Genomic DNA, 21,083 nt, shown 5'->3' on the forward strand with positions numbered 1-21,083 from the left:
CAGAAAATTTGTTTCCCCTTGCTATCCATAGCTACCAGAGCCCCAAAATACTGTCTGATTGTGAAATTCAGATACCAGTTTTTCACACACTTCAGAAATAGTCTGATCCTGGGGGTATGTAAGATAGTTACACGCTAATGCTTGCTGAATATTATACACTTGACCTATCACTTTTCAACAGACTTAAGTCTTTTGAACAGATACAGCTGAAATGCCATGTCCCCACAATCCAGGATTCCAGACTAGTATTAATTTAGAGGATGTTCATTACACCTGTGTGTAGTTATTCTTTGAGACAATGTAGCTAGTTCACCCCCCATGATAGGCTTTCCATCTCATTTTTTTGGAGTTCTCCAAGCAGAAGTTTTGAACCATAGAGGAAAGAAAGCAAGGACCTGACTGCCTCTCCCCGTAAGCCATACATTTATGCCACTCCTGTTCCTGGGGACAGATGTGCCACTGTTCTTAATATATCTTTGAGTGCTGGCTCTCAGGAACCTGAAGGGCTTTTGAAATAATTTGAAATATTCCAAAGTGAATCAGAGGTATGCAAGGCCAAAACAAACACTGTACCTGTAGCTTTTTCCTTTCACCCTTTAGCTGGATACATTCCTTCTTTCCAAGGTCTGTTCCCTTCAGCTAAAGCTCTTCAGCTGACACTGGTTTGACTTGAAATTTTTTGTTGCTCTTTAGACCATCACATCTTGCTCTATGAAACCTTCCCATCTGGCTCTTCGTCCTGTTCATCATTTTTCAGTTCACCCTTGTTTTAGGAAGGCCAGAAGCTTCTAAGGGCTGTATCTTGACCCCCTGCAGCCTCCTTCACAGCTGCCAGTGATGATGGCACCATGAAGACAGGGCTTTTTTCACCCTGAAGGACCAGTCACCTGGAGACAGATCTCTTTACAAACACTCTGCAGCTCTTTCAGTAAATGCAATACAATTATTGGAGCTTAATTTTTATTGTTTGCCACACTCTAGTCTCCCCAGCTGTCTTTTTAGCTGCCTAACTTCAGAAAAAAAATTTACTTCTTTGAGTGCTCCCTATATATCCGTTATCTGTAGGAAAAATCCATCTGTTTCATCCTGTAGCATCTATATTTGAAACACTCAGCCTTACTTACCTTTAGCTAACTCATTCTTCTCTGTCAGGAACTTCTGCCTGAAATGCTATTTGTTTTTTCTCCATCAGAGAGATCACCTCTTCCAGCCTCTTCACTCAGTACTTCATTCATCAGCCTTTCAACAGCAAGAGGCACTGGTACAAATGCAGCATCTGTTTTATCCTCATGATTTTTTCTTATACTCCAAATGCTGTTCCTGCCATTTGAAGTTTCTGTGTGGTAATCACACCTATGTGTATGTAGTTTCTGATTCTACTCAACATCCCCCCTCTGCTCCACAGCTGGTTCAGTTCTGAGTGAGTTGAGTTATTTCAGCAGCCATCTTATATCCCACTTCGCTCCAGTATCTGCATCTCTCCAGCACATCCTTGCTGCTGAAAGCAGAGGTTACTAATGCGCACCGCTTCTGACGAGAAGGAAAATAAAATAGCAATCGACACTATCAACAAGACTTTCTGGAACTGGGCCCTCAGTTGTGATGCTTCTTTTTTTAATGGATAAAATCTAAGCCAATGCCGAAAAGATGGAGTGCAGTACCACGGCATCACCACAACGAGGCATGTGATGCATTGTTTTAAAAACAGCTGTGGCAAACCATTTTTATACTGTGCAGTACTTCTTTCTCTTTTGGTGCATGGTGGATTTTCCCAGGTTCTATTCAACAGTAAAAGACAGTTTAGAGAAGTTGATTTCCTTTGCTGTGATATCTTCAAGACAGGAAAAAAAAGAAAACAAACCTGTTAAAATGGTTTCCAGTTGTCCTTTCCCACAAGGAAATAAAGTACTGCATTATTTCTCTTGTGCACTTTCAACTACTCAGCTGCATCCCCCTGCCTACTCATGATCCTAATAAGGTAAAAATTACTTTCCTTTTGCTTGAAGCTATTATTTTCTCACAATGTGAATACATCTTGATAAAATAAAGGCAACCCTGCAGCTGTGTTGTTCCTATAGCAGGAATTCTTCAATGACACTTGCTAGTGCAAACCCCTGTGTAAGTATTAATCACTAGGAGATTCAAATTCTACCTTGTGAAGGCTTTTAAGCTGTTGGGTATGTTCTTCTTCAAGGCATGAAGGGAGTATACATTGTTGTTCCAACACATTACTTGCCCTACAGAAGAAATTCTGCTTTATTTTTTAGCAGTCCACTGCTAAATGATGATGCTGAGTAATTAGGGCCTCAGTAAAACTACTGATATGCAGAGACACTGCTGAGCATGAGAAAGGGCTGTGAAAGAAAATTCTGTGTGTTGGACAATTTAGTTGTTACAAAAATGGAAGTACAAGCAATAATTTGCATATTAGTTATTTAACTGTGTCTCAACAATTTAACTAAACAATGTGTTCAAGTGAGTTCTGTTGGGTTGCCCTCAATATGGTCTAATCTGGACCAACATAACAGGACGTAAAATTGAAGAATTACCTTCTTCTGTGGCCTCCACCAAGTTGGTGGGCTTTAGTTTCATACAATTACTAGTAGAGAAATTTGTGTTGCCTCTTTCAGGGTATACACAATGCTTCAGAATAACTCAGGCGTTTCTTTTCCCTGCTAGGCAGTCCTTGACTTATTTGGGACCTATGAGGTTTTTTTCTGTACTATCTCTCAGAGTAGAACCAGGAAGTCGTGTCTCCTCTTTCCACTAACATCTGTGTAACTACCCAGCTTCTTCCCCAAAATATCCTGCATTTGCTTGGGTGGTCCCAGCTTTGCGCAAGCTTCCAGGAACTGCTGTTTGCTTCTCCAACATGTCGATCATGCCATCGTACCTCTCCCTCTTCTCTGCTTCAGCATCTTCTCCATTTGCATCCTGAAGTACGAGTGTAAGCAAGCCTTTGGGATCCTGCAGGTCCTTCTTTCACTTTTTATGGGCTCTCTTCTTAGTGTTGCAGAGTAGGTGCAGCACACTGTCATCTTTCTCAGTTGTTTCTCCTGTGGGAAATGCTCCCAAAGAGGAAGGAAGATTTTGCTTGCCAGGAAAAAAAAAAAAATCAGACACAGTTCACACTTCAGCCTTGAAAATTTGACCCTTTGTTTTAAGACATTTGGGTTTAGATACTCAGTAATATCTTACGGGCTTACCACTCTGTGATTTGAGTGCCAAAGCGGGACACTAGCAGTAAAAGAGAAAATGGAGATAAAAAGATGTACTGCTTCCAAGTACAGAGACCGAGCTAACTATTAATTTACCAAACTGATAAAATGGAAATGAAAGCTTGAACGACAGATCATAGTGTCACTGAAATATAAGATATACAGACAATAGTAAAACATAGTATGTTACCATATGGATGTTTTAACTGATATGTTAATAATTGCATGGAAGTGTTAATCCTGTTTTGTTGGAAGCTGTTTTATGTGATCTCTGGTAGAGCAGCAATGGAGTCAATTCCCTGTACTAAAATAGTAACTGTTTAATTCAGTGTGATTGTTTAATTCAAAGCCAGAAACAACAAAAGCTAATTGTTACCTTAAATTTAATAATAATTAATTGTGGGACAGCAAATCATTACTAAGTTCAACTGCAATTTAAGAGTTTCTCTGAACCCCATCTCCTTGCTTTGTCCTTCTCAGTCAGTCCCCGTACTTTATAAAACACCCAACTGCATCCTAAATCCATTTTAAACTCTTGCCTTTTATTGCCTTGGCAGTTTACAATATAGCTCTTTTGTTCACTTCTTTCTCCAAATTAAATTTCTTATGGACCAGATACTCAGCCAGCCTAAGCTGGCATAGCTCAATCAACAACCACCACTCTGCTGATCCAGGTGATTGAGCCCCCTCCTATTAATCACTGGTCCTTTCCCCCATCCCCCAGGCTGATTTCAGGGTGTTGGCAGGGTTCCTGTATCATCTGTTCATTCACTAATAACACTATTCAGCATTTATTGGGCCAGTCTGGCTCTCTGCGCATTCAGCAGCAAAGCTGCTATTGATTGCATGATGGGGAAGCAGAATCAAGCTGTATAAAGTCACATTACTTTGTATTCTGAGAGCTCTGTGCAAACTACAATGCAGTTAATTCACTAATGGTTTATAGTCGTCTTGCTTGTGTCATGGGGAAGAGAAAATGTTTCAACACTGCCGGGGGCGGTGGTTCGCATGATCGTTGTTCGGAGGATTTGAGAGTCACGTCACAAAGGCAAGTTGTGGGCTATGCTCCAGCAATGACACATCTTAGTAACTGTAAGGCAGAGAGTCAAAAACCTCCCTGTTAAGGGAGGTAAGATGATACAGTCTGTGTTGCCTGATTACATATATCAAATTAAACTGCCAGATAAAAACAGTATGAAGGACAAAATATTTTCAGCAGAAAGCATGAATATGATGTCACTTGCACCAGGTTATACCATTGACAATTTTGCTTTCCGTGAAGAAAGTTGCACAAGGTCTGTCACACTATGAAATGCTGCTCTAAAAGGGTAACCAAATTATTAAGATAAACCATATATACTTTAAAGAACAGAATTGAATGATTGACATATTTGGCTCTAAATCAACTTCAAGACTTAAAATTTTGAAGAGTATTACTGGAGACTATAATGCTTTCTAAAGTCTCATAGTATTTTGTCAATGACAGCAGGCATTAAAATAACAGAGTAGCTTTAACAAATAGAAAGGAGCTTAGCACATTGCAGTCTATGTTTTGTTCTGGTTTTTAAATGGAGGTGGTTTTACCTAGCAAGAAAAATATATTCTTCACTGGATTTAAAACATATTGAACATTAAAAAGTTTTCATTCAAATATTTTCATTATGTCACTTTTTGCAAATTTGGAAAGGTTCTGAAAAATGTGCAAAGCTCATCCAGGCAATTTTTAAGGCGTCTATTAGCTTTAATTAATTAGTTAATTATCTAGTTATTTTAAGGAGATTATTTTAAAAGTGTTTTAAAGGGTTTAATCTTATAGGATTGCAGTTTAAAAAACAGTATATAACACTACATTGTAACAAAATGCATAATTACAGATGTAACTGACAGCAAACAAATGGTCTATGTAAATACAGATACAAGCATATATGCCAATCTCATTATCACTGAAATGTAAATACTCATCACAGAGACACAACACGAGCTTGATTTGTTAATACTGTCTAAAAAGATAAGAGCATTAAAAAGTCAAGGAAGTGGTGTGTGGTGACTTATTTCCTCCCCAACCGAATTACTTCTCCCTGAAATGAGCATGAAAAAAATGTCCATTTTCCTTGACTTACGTTTTGGAGCACAACTTAGTTCTGTTTCCACTGTAAGAGCAGTCTTACAGATTTAACATCCATACTTATCATATAGGCTCTTAATCCTGTGAAGATTCAAGTGCAGGGCTAGCTTAATGCACAGAGTAGCCCTTGTTACTTCAGTATGTGTTTTCTGCATGTGTAACATCAATAAAACACAGCCCTTGTTTTCATGGCCATTATTTTTGAGTAACCATTGCTTTCTTTTTTGACAAAATTACTGTTTACTATAGCTACAGTTCCCTGAATACCAATATTTTTATCCAAATGTATTTGTGGTCTTAATGTGGCTTCCTAATACAAGTAAACTGAATTTAAATGCAATACCATTCCAGCTAGGAATCTTAGGGGAATTTCTGGCATGTGGGCCAGGGGACCTGTGACCTCTGCATTGGCCAGGGACTTTTTCCCAGGCAGTCCATAGCTCTACCAAACTTTCTCTCAAAAGCCCACTGTCATCCTCTTCTCCCCTGCGATAACCTTACCTTCTTTCAGCAGCTCATCCCACCCTGTGATGCTCCACACCACCCTGTCCCAGCTGCTGCCCAAGTCTCATTTCATTATGCGCCGTGCCCCCTTCACCTTCTATAGCTCACCTTCCCCTCCTCTCCCCTTGCTGACACAGACGAGGAGCTCAGCATGGAGCAGCACTGGGTGGCTTGATGGCTTTGCATAGGGGTGACGTGCTGCTTTGGATCTGCAAGTGAAGGTGAAGGACCTGCACATGCAGAGCACTGCTGGGGGGGAAGCTGAGCCATGGGTGTGGAGAAAGTACAGCACCACAGAAAGGTGGTTAATTAATGGCTTAGAAAAAGCATTTAGAAGTCTCACTAGGCTTTCAATAAAGAAAAAAATAAATGTTCAAACTCCTCCATGAGTAAATTTCAGCCCCAGACATGTCCAATTGTATGGGTATTTCTTATAGCTACTCCACAAAAAAGCATCTGTCAGCTCCTGTAGCAGCTTCAATAATCCAAACAGCTGCATGGTTGGTTGCCCAGAGGTATCAAATTCTGTACTTCACACTGTTCACTGTCATTTGTCAACTGAAAAGCTTTTAGCTTAGTTTATTTCAGAGCAAACGTTTCACTTTGTCCCCCCAAACATATTACATCTGGGATCTGGAGGGCCAGAAATACTGCAGAGCAGGTGGCTGTAATTGCAGCCCTGGGAGGAGAGGAGCCAGCCTCAGGCATCTCTCTGAACCCAGCATCAGTGTGATACGCTTTTTGCTTGGCAGGTGAAGCACCTGATTCCTCGCCTTACAGAATCAAGACTTAAACTTTGCAGGATGCAAGTTTGATGCCCAGCTATGACAAAGCACAGGTTTTGCTACAGCATGTGGAGTCTGAGCTTCCTGAAACTGGTAAAGGAGCATCTCTGGTACTAGCAAACACAACTGCTGAGGAGCCTTTGGTTTGCTGCATTTTTCTAAGGTGCAGAATGGAAAAAAAAATACTTTCCCTGCCCAGTCTTCCTCTCCTAACCTTTATATTTGAGGTTCTCCAAAAGCAGAGGGTTTTCTAAATTATAAAGGAATCGTCTGCCTCTGTTGATGATTGGACATATAGTAAATTCCTTTGAATACAACAAAAGCTTATGTAATGTGAGCCTTAAACACTTAAGACATGCTCTGACCTCACCAAATCATCATCTGGTGGAAACAACAGCACTCCATTGTCTTACAGGAGCTAAACTCATTTCCTCAACTAAGAATCTATTCCACTGACTTTCAGCTCCTACATCAAGAAACATTTTGTATGCATTTGCTTTTCTGTAATGTGAGTTGTATTTTCTTTGCTGTTGAAGGTGACTGAGAAGTAGAGAGAATAGGGCCTTTTGAACACCTTTTTCACATGTTCACATGCTGCCTTTAATCACATTTGCAGGAAGATGTCAGCCTTTCAAGTACAGCTCTAAGGATGTCAGTGGTACCATGAGATCAGGTCTGCATACTGCCAAAGGCACATGACTGACTTAGCCTGTCACAATACTTAATTGGGAAATTATTTTTATTATGGAAGCTACTTTATTTGACTTTTTCTGCTTTAGGCTCTTCAGACATACGAGACTGATCCTGCCATGAGAAGGATGCTAACTCAGCTGTATTTCTATATCATGCCTGTATTTAATGTGGATGGATATCATTTTAGCTGGACAAATGTAAGTAGTATCAGTACTATTAGTCAAAAAATTGTTCAGACAGGAAAGATCGAATGGTTGCTCCATCATTCAAAGGTGATGTTTTGTATAATCTGGTCCATCACTTTGTGGCATGCAAAATGGAAGTACATTACTCCAGTTAATATATAATAATGAATATGTTCACCAGGGTTGTTTTGTTATGTGTACAAATAGATTTTTGTCAAAATATAGTAATGTTGCTATTTAACTATTTTATAACTTACGTTAGGATCGATTTTGGAGAAAAACAAGATCAAAGAACACAAGGTTTCGGTGTCATGGTGTTGATGCTAATCGCAACTGGAAAGTGAAGTGGTGTGGTAAGTCTGGAGATACTTTGGTCCACCAGTTCAGATTACCCTGTATTTAATTATCCAACAGAGTAAGTAGGTTTAGGTAGCATCCACTGTGAAGTGCTCTCTTTTCCATAGTCAAAGTTGAAGCTTCTTTCCCATAAAGCCACAAGCCAGTGCTCAAATCTTCCTTCTAGCTTCTAAAAAAATAAAAGTCCTGAACTTTGAAAAAACACATATCATCACAAGCAAAAGGTTTTCATGGCAAGTGTGGCAAAAATAAAAAACCACACATTCAGCTATTCTGTATTTCTGTAATCGTGTATAGTAATTTGAAGCATGGTATTGAGCCTGGCCCATCATGTTTCAGAATTTACCTGACTACAGCTTTAGGAAACTTTTCAAATTTCATTTTATTTAATTCATCATTTCTCTGAAATGGCTTTAGCTTTGGAAATGTCAGACTTGCTTTGTTGGCCTCACAGAGAAATGTTGAGAATACTTTAAGGCCATTATTATTAGTGATTGAATAAAGAAAGAAGGTGCTTCTAAATGCACAGAGATCCAATTTTAAACTCCCAGCACTTCTGTAAATACTTCCATAAAAATTGACCTTGATTTTGCATAGAGAATGCAGTGGTAATGAAATACTATTAGAAGATTTGGAATGAGTCCGCTGAAGAAGAAATGGTATTTCATTAAATCTTACAGCAAGACAGTGCAACTCACACAGGAGCAAGCAGCCACACCAGTTCTGCTGCAGCAGAAAGTAATAGTGCTTTGATGTGAAATACAGCGACACACACCTGGTTCTTTTCTGCTGACCTGCTCTCCCATCTCAAGCAACTTCCTTCACCTCTCTGTGCAGCTGTTTTCTCCTCCAGCATTTGTCCACCTTCCTTATTTACATTATAAACTTTTAAAGACAGAAATTGTGTTTGTGTAATGTCGCAAATGGCCCTCCCTTCAGCCCGTCCCTCTTCCACTGGAAGTCTCTAGATGTTTCCACAATACTCCAATTACTTGCAGTAGGAGTAGGCACTGTACAGTCTGGATTGCTGCACTGCATTCTTTAAGTAGATTTTTGAGAACCGTAAGGATAAAAGTGAGTGTGAATAATCTGCCTGGGGAGATTACAAATGAGGCGAGAGTGAACAGAAGCATACATTGAGTACAGTATAGACCTCTGAAATACGCTTCCAATTTTTTTCGACTCTACTTGCAGTAAGGAGAGGACTGACACAGAAGTAGCCACAAAAAACTATGTTAGCTGAGAATCCCTCCACTACAGAATACAGTCCTAGGGCTCCTAGCACTATATTTAAGGCAATTTTATGCTGCAAAAATGTAAAAAAGAACCTAAGTCCTGCATCACTGTTATCATCTTTTACTTAAGTGCATGAGTCACAACTGCAGGTATTTTGGGGACACACATTCACTCTTCAGAAGATAGCCACCAGCGTAGCTGGAATGAACAGTTCTCTTACAAAGTCTTCAGAGCCGTATTATAGGTACTTACCAGTGCAACGTTAATACTCATGTACTGCATTTTATTTCTAGTCCTAATAAATCTTCCTTGGGTTCAAATCACTCCGCTCCTTCCTCTTCCTGCTCCCTAGCCACTGTATTAAAGCACACTTTTTACTCAGTCCTGAAAATGTTTGCTTAGTTTTAACTGAAAAACATTTTTTTTCTGGGCTGAATTGAACTGTAACATACACACGCACATTGTGTGTTGTAATCCACTGCTTGCTGCAGTTCTCCCCCACACTGAACATGAAATACAGGTCCTCATCCCACATTTAAAAAATATAAATTCCTTCAAGGCTGCTCGTCATCCCACCAAGCACATGCTCTGCTTCCCTCACCAGACCCCAAACTCTGCCGGATTCTCTATTTTGCCAGAGAATAAAGAGCTCTTTCATGAACTGGGCTGACTGGTGCTCAGAAGATCCTCACCTAGCACCCTATGTTCTCATTAATCTGACACTAAATGAGGCAGAGAAGAATCTGGATCATATCACACTTTGAGGCTTGTATAACCACGGTGTCTTTAACATTTAATACTGCGTATGCTTGTAAAAACCTTTTAATTCAGTTCAGTTGCACTTACAGTTTGCAGACAGGTTTGAACTTCACTGGGGGGCTTCCAGGCAGGTGTGTTGTCACAGAATCCAGCCCCAGCAAAGCTGCTGAATGCTAGCTGCATTGGTAAAGATAACACAGCATCCCTTCTGCTTTCCGCTTCCCTTCTAATGTAGGACTTTGATGTAAGCTTTATGATGTTGCTTCTGTGTTCTCTAGGAATCGAGAAAAGGGCCATATCACTCATTGTGGTAGATTTCACTCTGCAGTGCCCTGTACCCAAAATAGTGTACAGAAATTGCACACAGACCCAGAGGAATACTAACAGCAAGATCTCTGGGTAGAAATGCTCCTTGTAATATATTTATATAAATATATATATATGTATATGTGCAGTAACTAGCACAATGGTTTAATGTTCATGAAATAAATAGCAACTTTAAAGCCAATAATAAGGTACTTAGAACTAAATTATATCATAGGGCAAATCCAGTTAAGGGGGTTTCATCCAAAGGTTCCAAGACACCAGCAGTGGGAGTTAAAATTTCCAGTGCACCCCAATTTCCAGTGCACCCATTGCTCACTGAGGACAGTACCCCATACTGGCAGAAGAAGTGGCTGCAAGGAAGTTTGAGAATTGTGCTCCAGTTCCTGCATTGGTTTTATCAGCCTCTGCACACATTTCCTTTGTACATTTGATCTCATGATGGATATTGAAGGATACTTGTCCTCTCCTGGTATGCTATCAGGTACAAAAATAAGGCATCGGTAACATTTTATGCAATTCCATTTTCTTATCATGACTGTATCTCAGAAATTTCACAGGAGTTGATATGTACTGTGTCATTTTTTTCCTTCTTGTGTTACTTTAAAACAACTTCCAGTACGAAAATTGAGGATATCCTTACATTTTCCAAGGCCACCATGGAAACCCTCTCTTTTTACTACCAGCCAGCTTCACTTAAGGAAAAGCATTAACTACAGCTGGGATTGCAAATGGCTCATAGTAGTCTGGACAGCTTAGAGAGTTTTTTCTTCACTGAAAGTCACTAAACTGAGTCATATTTTACCGTTGGGTCATTTTACCATTAGCCTGTAGGAGTCTGCTGTTTGTTAACAGTGATGTCCATTTTAATGATTCCGTGTACAACACTGTTACAGGAGGTGAAGTATCCATAAAAAAACCCCAAAGGCTCCGGAGGCTCTTTTAAATAGCAGAGTGCTCTTGGGATTTGGATGACTTGGTGGCCATCTGTTCTGCAGGGAGGAGACCATCTGCCCTCTATATAACCCTTCCATAGTCCCTGCAATCTAAGCACTAATACCTTCTGAAATCCCCACCTGTGGCCATTGAATGGCTGCTTCAATCTTCATATTACAAATTAAGCTGCAGCATGAAATTCTTCCACTTTTAATTTTTTTTGGCATTAAGTTGATTGCATAACCCTGTTTTAGTTCGTATTATTATGCCTTCTCACACACCGCTCTTTTCTTATTATTTGAAGATGGCTGTACTTACTATACAAAGGAAAGCTAATAAAACACTGCTCTTGTAGGTCCCTGATGACACCAGGGAATGTCGCAAACAAACTATTATTATTCTGCAGGTCAGTGTAAAACATGTGGCATTTTGAAATCGCAGTGGATAAAAGAGCAGAGAGGATTTGCATAAGTATTGTTCTTTTAGGCCCAGGCCCTAAGTTGTGAATGAGATAGTGGCTTAGATCCAGAGTTACTAAATGATAAAGGAGCCCCTGCAACATCTGCTTTTCTGAGTTTCATCTTTCAGTACTTCATGCGATATTTCATGGAGGCCACACTTCTGCAGCTTACTGCCACCTGAGCAGGTTGACATGGTGAAAGACATCCTCACAAGTGAACCTCTGCCCCAAACTTGAAGGAAAAATAAGCCCTGTGCAAACTGAGATGATTTCTGTTTTAGCTAACTGAGCAATCATCCCATGCAGCTTGTCTTTTTTTTTTTCCCCATGAGGTCTGCAAGAGTAAAAACAGGCAGTAGTCAAGGACTAGTTTCATGTTTTAAACCCATCTCTAAGATAATGCCTGCTGAGGTTATCTACCTACCATTGTAACCATCACTGTAACAGCTAGTACATTAAAATGCTCTTAAAGGCTAGATTTGTCTTGGCAGTGACTAGTGAAAGAGGTACAGCACTCTGATTTCAAATAGACTGAGACCCTTCAATAGTCTTAACGCTAGAATGCTATCATAAAATGTGCCACTCATACGGAAAGCCAGGGAAGAAAATACAATGAAGTCAGGGTCTCCTTTTTTTGTTGGGTTAAGAATACGTCCTCTGGCAAGAACTGCATGTAGTTGGCCAGTTGGCAGCTTGGCGTGTCTACTATACGATGGAGCAGACTGCTTTACTGAGGTCCCACTGGCTCACTCCCATCAGTCACAAGAAAGCAATTTGTTTATTGTTTTTCACACTTTTGCACATGGGCCCACACAGGCTGAGGCAGAAGTTGACCCTTGGAAATTCTCCATGGTGGCTTACCATGAATTTTCACTTTCACTCTCTAGATGAAGGTGCTTCATTTCACCCATGTGATGATACCTACTGTGGTCCCTTTCCTGAGTCTGAGCCTGAAGTAAAGGCTGTTGCTCATTTTCTCCGCAAACATCGGAAACAAATAAAAGCTTATTTGTCCTTCCACGCATATGCACAGATGCTGCTGTACCCTTACTCTTACAAATACGCAACGATTCCAAACTTCAGCTGTGTGGTAAGTACATTAAAATTTGGGATAATATGCTTCCCTATATAATTTGTGTGTGTTTGTGTTTTGTTTTGAGAGGAGACTTGTTTCTTCAATACTTCGCACGTATTTAATATTGAGCGGTATTTATTCTGGATCCGCTTGCAATCACATTTCTGGTTATATAACCTTCTCTCAAAGTGAGTCAGCAGTAATTTGATTAAAATGGTATAGTGCCTTCCATCCATCAGTCCCTTTAAATTACTTTATAGGATAAATCCCTGGGTTTTAATTAGAGTTATTATAATTTTATTTAATTAACTGTAATGGGAATTATGTAGTTAAGACCTTGGGCATCTAGCTGAAATTCTGTCCCCTCATGCTCAGAACTTAAAAAACAGGAGCATAAAGAAGATCATCTTCAATATTATGAAGAAAATAAAATTTTAATGACTTATGTTTATCAATTAGAGGAGAAATCTCCTAGATTTCACCAAAAGTAAAGCTTCAATTGCTTTATATATCACCCTGCTCAGACATTATGGGGTTTTAACCCTTTAAGACAAGCAGTTAATTCACATCAGGGGCTTTTGTTTATTAGAATAATAAATTAATAAGTTTTTTGATGCAAGGCTATTGATTTACAGATATGTATATTTCACATATTTTGTGCCCATCCAAATGCAGAAGAATTCTTCCCTCTGCCTGCAGTCCGAAGTCTGTTTTTAGCCAGCCTCCTGTACATAAAACTCTCCCTATGGCTTATTCTCTTAGGGAAACGTGGCTAAGCTTTACTTTCCATTTGCTCCTGCTTGCACACATACATTGCACCAACCAGTTGCAAGCCTCTTTCTTTCACCCTCAGTCACCAGTAAATTACACTGTCCATAAATCTCCCATTTTGGCCTTGAAAGTTGCAGTGACTTTTAACTTACTATTTTAAGCTGGTTTACTCCAAAGGAGCTTAACTGCACCTTAGATTTATCCTGTGCAGAATAAATGATGTTGTCAGTCCCTGGAGCTTCACTGAAGCTGCCCTCTCAGGAGGCTGAGCAGCCAACACTCCACAAACTAAACTCTCTTTGTGGGCTTATTTCTGTTAAGACATTTAAATTCAGCAGCTACTAAAAATTCTCCTGTTTGATGTCATTCCTCGGAAACTGAGCAAATTAGACATTAACTAAGCAGCCAGAGGAGCTAAAAATATGAGACGTGGGGACTGACCACCCAGCTCTGCCTTGACTGTGAATAAATCCATTAATCTTTTTTTCATTCTACCTTCTCCACCCTCTTTTGGTGAGTGATAAAGAGAAAGGAGCTCCCCAGGTGAACTGGCGATTATTACTTACCAAAAAACATAGACTGGAAACTTAACACCATACAGGATCTCATTCCTTTGAAGACCACCAGGTGCAAGAATATTTTTTGAAGGACACACAACACAGCAGAAGGTAAAGGCATGGTTTTAGGAAGAATCAGCATCTCCTCAACAAGTAATGATTATTTGGTATCTGAGGAAAAATATCTAGAGTAACATAAGGCAATAGCAGACACTGTGTCAGGAAATTCATTGTAAGGAAAAGGAGTCTATAACTGAGTGTTTTCACACACCCCAGTAAGTCTTCAGTACATGTTGTTCTTGTTGCTCACGGGCTATTTCCATTCTGAGACAGGGAGTAACTGCCCCTTGGCACACACACTCTTAACTTTCCATCCACAGCTTTTAGACCAAAGGAACCCAGTTTTTGACATGTAGGTGTTCCCCAGGTTTGTGAGACGTTGGATCAGGCTTCTTATCGGAGGGAATGGAGCACAGACTGAAAGGGACAAAGAAAGACACTGTTTTGGACAACAGCCCTGGACAAACAGAAGCCAAATCCCAATTCTAAATATTTTGCCAGTATTTGGATTCTATACTTCTTTTTATTGCAGTGGGTCAAAAAGAACAGGGAGGTTGGAATGAGAAACTGAAGTAATTTCCTGTTATTTAGAAAGCTCGTTATGGGGATCATAGTGAAAATGAATGGAATTATGTTACTTATTTTGTGTCTTAATATTTGCCTACAGCCAAAGGCTCCATCACCTTGACTAAATGAATAGTCTTTAATATTTGAAGCTTCTAAAATGTTAACTTAGGCTAATGCTTCAGATTCTCTAGTTCTCTTGGAAATTACAGCAAGCTGGAAAGTGGCAGATCTCTCTTTCCTGCTGCTGATGGAACAAGCTTTGTTGGTCTACATGGACTGTGTACAGCGGACAACTGTAGGACTCCACACGCATAGCAGATAAATAACATTTGATGCTAACAGGGGGCCACAATTAACCCAGAGCAGAAGAAAGGATATTTCTGTCTGGGCTGTGTCATTCTAGTGAGCTGTCAGTTACCATTTCAATTAAAGTGTTCAATTATTCAGAGTTGCTTTGAAACTGGAGAGCCGTGTACTGATCACAACATGCATATTCTGTTCTAATTTAGGCACAACTCTTATTAACACTCTCCTGAAATCTGTTCTTTTAAGATACTTAAAATGAAAGTGTACTTTTAGATTGAAAAATGAAAACATTCATCCATCTCAAGAGTTTTAAATTTCACATATTTTTTATCCCTTCTCTTCCTGTACAGTTGTTTGCCAGTGAACTTATACAGCATGACTGAGTTTGTGTATGTCTTTATAAAAATCTGGTAATTTTATATGAAGCTTTCTGCTTGAGGGTGTTCAAAGACCGGTTGCCCAGCTTTATTCAGGATCCAGCCTGCACAGTATGATGCAGTTGAGAACTGTCCCCTTCTTTGGGCATATAACTCCAACAGTGGAAGCAAGGAGCACCCCTCAAGGCTAACAGTGTCCAGCTCACAGCGCCCAGGGACGCCTGCCTACGTGGTGGACGTGCACTTGGGTCATTCCTGGGCTGGCCTTCAGACAGTTGCTGCCTCTGCACAGAGCCCAGTACTGTTGTGCTGGTTTTAAATGGGCATTGCCAAATTATTTCTTCAGAAAGATTTCAACAGGGCTTGCTTCTGTTGTCTTATTGCTGTACAATGCGTAACTCATGTGCAGGGAGTCTTCTTTGTGGCTGTGTTCTCCTTCCCATGGTGCATTTACCAGGACATTGCTCTCCACCCATCTCAGCTCCCTCAGTTGAGCCTTGCCTCCTGCTCCCTTGGCGTCAGGCCTGTTGTGAGGCTGTACCAGCTCCACGCCATGGCCCTGGGATGGTAAGCACAGCTGCTTGCCAAATTTCTGTTGAGCAACTCGGCCTGGTACCTGGGACTTCAGTGCAGGCGACAGCCCCAGGCTGCAGGAGCTCCCCACTCCCCGTGAGGCCCCATGGCCACCCCAGTGGCCTCACACTGCCACCCTGCTGCCCTCAAGGAGTCCAACACCTCCAACCCCATCATGAGTCTTGTGTGTCATGACTCACAGAAATTGAGGCATCTGTAAGAGGAGGAAGAGTCCCAAGTGACAGCACTTCCCCTTTCCTCGGACCTCCTCCCACCTACTCATCTTTGGTGTTAGGGTGAGTCAGCAATTACCCCTCACACCGGCTGGCGATCACATCCCAACCCAGCAGAAGTTCCTGAAAGCGCTGACCAGCGGTCCCTGCCTCCATGCAGTCTCTCCTGGAAGTGGCAAGAGGAAGAGAAGGGGCAAGCTAAAAATGTCAGTCTCCAGTGCTGTCATCCCTGTGCTGAAAAACAAACAAGCAAACAAACCTAGTTGTGCCTAACGGATTTTTAGAATGGAGTAAAAAAGTGCTCCTCCATTTGCTAAGAGCAGTTCACAGTGTAAAATAAACTCTCCAAAGCCCTAATTGCTGGCCAGTAAGTTAAAATGAACTTTTTTTTTTCTTCCCTGGAATGACAAAGGTGTTTGCTCTGGCTTCTCTACTTGGGCAGACAAAGACCCACAGAAAAAAAATCTGCATGGGTCAGACTGAGAATTAAGCCAGAATCTCGATTTCTGACAATGGCAAACAAGGTGAAGGGTAGGGAAAATGTATAAACGGAAAGGCAAGTATAGAGTAATCCTTCCCTAGTGCATTCATCTAGTGCCTGATGAAGGACAAGGTAAGGACCAAGTTCATGAAGACTTGCATAAACTGAAACCTACAGCACTTCAGCTCATGGAAATAAAACAACTAAAACAAACATTGCAGCTTTTCCCAGTGGTTCAAAGTCCAACAGTTTCTAGCTCCAAATATGTTCATTTCCTGCTCTCTACAGGGAGATGTCTCTGTGTTTTCCTAGATATTCCCAGCCATCACTGTACATCCAGCAGGATCCTTTTCTCTGGGATCATAATATTCCTTTTTCTTTTTGAAAACATGCATCCTTTCTCTGTGTTTGAAGGCACTATCCACATGTGACCCTCAGAATTTGCCATGGGTCAGGCCTTCTGCACCCAATTTCACAGGACGCCATGAATCTTCTAAACAGACTGCATCCATATGGTTGTTGAAATGTAGGTGCTGGTTTTCCCCATACAGTACTGAAATCACATTTCTGCAATAGTGGGAAGAGTTCTCCAAGCCTACATCATCTGGCCCCACAGAAAGTTAGACCAGCAGTCCGTCCATCAGAGATTCAGGAGTGGAATTTGCCTCCTTCCTTCTTCCCACTCTGCTCACTGAACCATGGTGGTGTGTCACCAAGAGATAATTTCTCCTTCACAAGCCCAGCAGAGATGAGGTTTAGTGGACTGGGAAGTGCATCCACAGGTACTGGCAGAAAATGCACACATGGCTTTTAAACTGCATAAAACAGATTATTTTTTCTCATGGTCTCACATGTTGCCTAAATTTGTTGTGTCATTAAATTGGTATATATACTTATAATTACAAATATTTAATGGCTGATCATTCACAGTGCAGTGAGCTTCTTTACACCATGAAAATACTGAACCAAGTTTTTCGAGGAATTAGGGAACTGCTGTCAATAAAAATAAATAATGCATATGTCCTTTAAAATCATTTAAAATTAGCTGTCATGGACTCACAGAACACAGCATTGTGCAGGAAGTCAATGATCCATAGCTCAGGTTCCAATCCCATTACAGTATTTAATTCAAAGTCTAATTTATGTATTTGTTTTTCTCCCCCACACAGGAATCAGCAGCCTATAATGCTGTTAACGCTCTTGAGTCAGCCTATGGTATAAGATACAGATACGGTCCTGCATCTAGCACTTTGTGTAAGTTTTCCTCTGGCACAAGTTTGTGACTTGGACCTACCTATAATAAGAAGGAGATTACCCTTATTATAACAAAGAAAGCAAATGTTGTTTATAGTGAACTTTGCTCCAGTTGAGGATGGTGAGAAAGGCGGAAGATGAAGTTTTGTAACTGGTTCAGTCAGTTGATTGCAGTAACATTAACCCAACTGATGCAATAAAAGAGATTGAAATGCAATGCATTTGAGAGGTGAAAGCCAGCAAATAACATGTTCAGAACATATTAAAACAGTTTTTTTAAAAAAGAAAGATAAACCAGAAGATCTTTAAAAAAAATCTTTATCAGATACTGTAAAGGCACTACTAAGTTATAAAATATTTGGGAGGAAATAATTCAAAGTAGGTTTCGTTTTTTACCATTACTTTCCCTCTCCTTCTGTGCAGCTGTGATAGATACAGCTATTCATAGAGCTCATTCTAAAATTTAGGATGATCTCTTTAGAGATAGGTTTCAAATGTCTCTATGTCTAGATGGTGATAAATGATAGCAACAGTATCTTTATTTGGACATCTTCCATTTTTCAGAGAGTGATTTCAAATGCCTTTTTCTCTATAACAAAATATCTTTACAATATGCCTTTTAAATATGTAAAAACATTTATCAGGCAAGCTCTCCATGGAGAGAAGTAAGGGAAAAAGAAGTTCAATAGGTTTCAACAAGACACTTTTTTTTATTTGAAACTATGAGGCCTGAATACTCTTGGTAATGATAACAGAGATTGAAAAAGTAAGAAGCTTAAGTAAATAGCAAGATTTTTCTAAAGTAACCTCCTGCATCTCTTCTGCTGTTGCTGTGTTTTGGCTGGAGCTCGACTTTATTGTGGGCCTACATCTCACAGCATGGTCATCATCTTGTGCTCATTACAGCGCAGTCATTCGCTATGAGTTAATACCAGAATTGCACAGAAGACAACAGGCCACATGAGAGATGGATCTTTATATAAACATAAGTGTTTTGGGTAATCAACATATGGGGAAAATGAAAGCCTAAGAAGCACACTTCTTCAGGAAGGTTTGTTAATATTAGACACCACCTATGCAAATGCTCTTATGCTGTAAGGAAATGGTGAGAAAACATGACAGAAATTAAGAGAAAATAATTTTAAAAGCACACTGAAAAGGAGAATGTAGATTACTTTAGGGTCTGATCCCATATTGTGGTGAGCACCTTCCACGAGGTGCCAGGTGCCCATGCCCTTCTCTGCAGGGTGCTCAGGACCAAGGCAAGCAACAGCTGGAGGTGTAGGTATAGTCCCTGAGTCTGGGAGATAAAATGCCACAAAAATACTCTGGTGCTTTCAACATGACCTACATTTAACATTGTTTAAAGTTTTCTCTGAATTCCCTCTTTCAGATGTGAGTTCCGGTAGCTCTATGGACTGGGCCTACAAAAATGGCATCCCCTACGCATTTGCGTTTGAGCTGCGTGACACCGGCCACTTTGGATTTTTACTTCCCGAAACGCTGATTAAACCAACCTGCACAGAGACCATGCTTGCAGTTAAAAATATAACTCTTCATCTGCTGAAGAAATGTCATTGAGTGCTATTTCTAGGAGCTGGAAGTGAGTGTTTTACTCCCAGTGCTGATGCCTTTCAGTGTGCTCAGTTGCCGTTCTAAGCTTGGCCGCTTCCAAATTATAGAAGCTAACAGGAAATGTGGTATCGTTTGTACCAGATCTACTCGGTGGGAAATGGAGAAAATCATTTATTATCTGCTCTACAAAAGCCCATAAAGTTGATATGCTAGCTTAGTTACCAGTTTGGTGTAAAATACCCTGTTCTCTTTGCAAAAAAGCTTTGATTCTGCAACTTCAATGGGGCAGGTCCAGGTCCACATACAGGTGCCTGAAATAAAACTCCACTTCCAGACAGTCCCTGGCTTTACTCCTTTCCCTAACAGGAAGACTTCCCTTAGTGGGGTCTCTCAAACCAAGGGATAAAGTTTACATTCATTATGTGTGCTCTGTGACCCAGCACAGGCCTATGTCTGTAGCAGTAAATGGCATATAATTGCAGCTGGCCACACTGCAAGTGTCAAGGATGTGGCTTCTTCTGCATGTATACATACATATATACACACACTTCTGTGATTTTTTGTCATGTAATGCAAGAATTTGACTAAAGGTTTCCTTTAACTGTTCAGAGAAACCTACTCTCAAATATATATATTGGGGCGGAGTAAAAATCAACATACTGCCTTTGCAAAATGTGACTTTCCTAGAGCTGTGTAAGAATGATAATGAAATATTATTGAGATATACAATACTCTGCTTTATGGAGAGACCATAGCTGACAAAGCAACTTGCCACTACTTGGAACTTGAAAGCAGGCAGTCGACTGGTGCATCTGGGTTCTGCTGTAGGCAGTGACTGCCCGTTTCCACCAGCTGAGGATCTAGCCTTAAACTGTAACTGAGCTAACTGATGTTTTATTTATCAGTAGTGAATTCTTGCAGTGAATTCTGTAGCTCTATGGCTGTGTGGCTGTTCTTCCTGGAAGACACATTTTTTTGCATGTTTTAAAGGAATTAATAGATTCTTAAGTGAGATGGAGGTGAAAGCAGAAGCTTTACAGCTGAAATACAGTGAATAAGCACTATGTTTGAAAGAATAATAATGAAACCACAGAGAATATAACAACCTGTTGAGGGGTTTTTGGTACTTTCAAAATAGTATTTTGTTGATTTTATTATATCCTCAAAAGCATATATTTTACTTTATTAATTTTGAGTTTAATCTTATGCTATAATATGTTAAATAAAGCATATTTGTTAATAAAATCATCAAAGGCTTTTGAAATATTCTTCCCATTTAATTTAATTGTTAAATCTTTAGTTCAAGGATATGACAATTTTACCTGTTTGTAACATTACCTTTTCTGAGTTGCAAATTTAAAAATCTTCAGTCCACTGAAAATGTAGACCATTTGGTATGCTTAATGTATGCCTGATTCTCATACTCATTTGAGATAAAAAATTAAGCTCCAAAGAGCTCTAATTGCTTCCTCCTTCAGCTGTGTAGGAGAAAAGCTGGATGTGGAGAGAGCTGCCTTCTGGCTGATTGCATCGATAGGCTTTCAAGCCTTATCAGCACCATGAAATCAGGAGTACTGATGCTGTTGGTGGGTCTGTCTTAGACAAAGGTGAACTACTCCAGGGTGGTTTTCACAGTGTTATGGTTTTGAACCCTGGCTGGCTGCTTGCTCAC

The 21,083-nt window shown here is 40.2% G+C and overlaps 1 protein-coding gene across 1 annotated transcript in view; it reads left to right on the plus strand.

Moving 5' to 3' along the window:
* The window catches only part of CPA6 (carboxypeptidase A6), a 30,255-nt gene extending 10,838 nt beyond the window's left edge, over nucleotides 1-19,417 (plus strand). The window contains exons 5-9 of the mRNA XM_010085185.1: nucleotides 7,412-7,522; nucleotides 7,773-7,863; nucleotides 12,470-12,672; nucleotides 17,752-17,836; nucleotides 19,230-19,417. Coding sequence (XP_010083487.1) covers nucleotides 7,412-7,522; nucleotides 7,773-7,863; nucleotides 12,470-12,672; nucleotides 17,752-17,836; nucleotides 19,230-19,417 — 678 coding nt within the window. The remainder of the gene's footprint in view (nucleotides 1-7,411; nucleotides 7,523-7,772; nucleotides 7,864-12,469; nucleotides 12,673-17,751; nucleotides 17,837-19,229) is intronic.
* The last annotated feature ends 1,666 nt before the right edge of the window (nucleotides 19,418-21,083 follow it).

The sequence above is a fragment of the Pterocles gutturalis genome, unplaced genomic scaffold, assembly GCF_000699245.1.
Source record: "Pterocles gutturalis isolate BGI_N339 unplaced genomic scaffold, ASM69924v1 scaffold32135, whole genome shotgun sequence".
NCBI lineage: Eukaryota > Metazoa > Chordata > Aves > Pterocliformes > Pteroclidae > Pterocles > Pterocles gutturalis.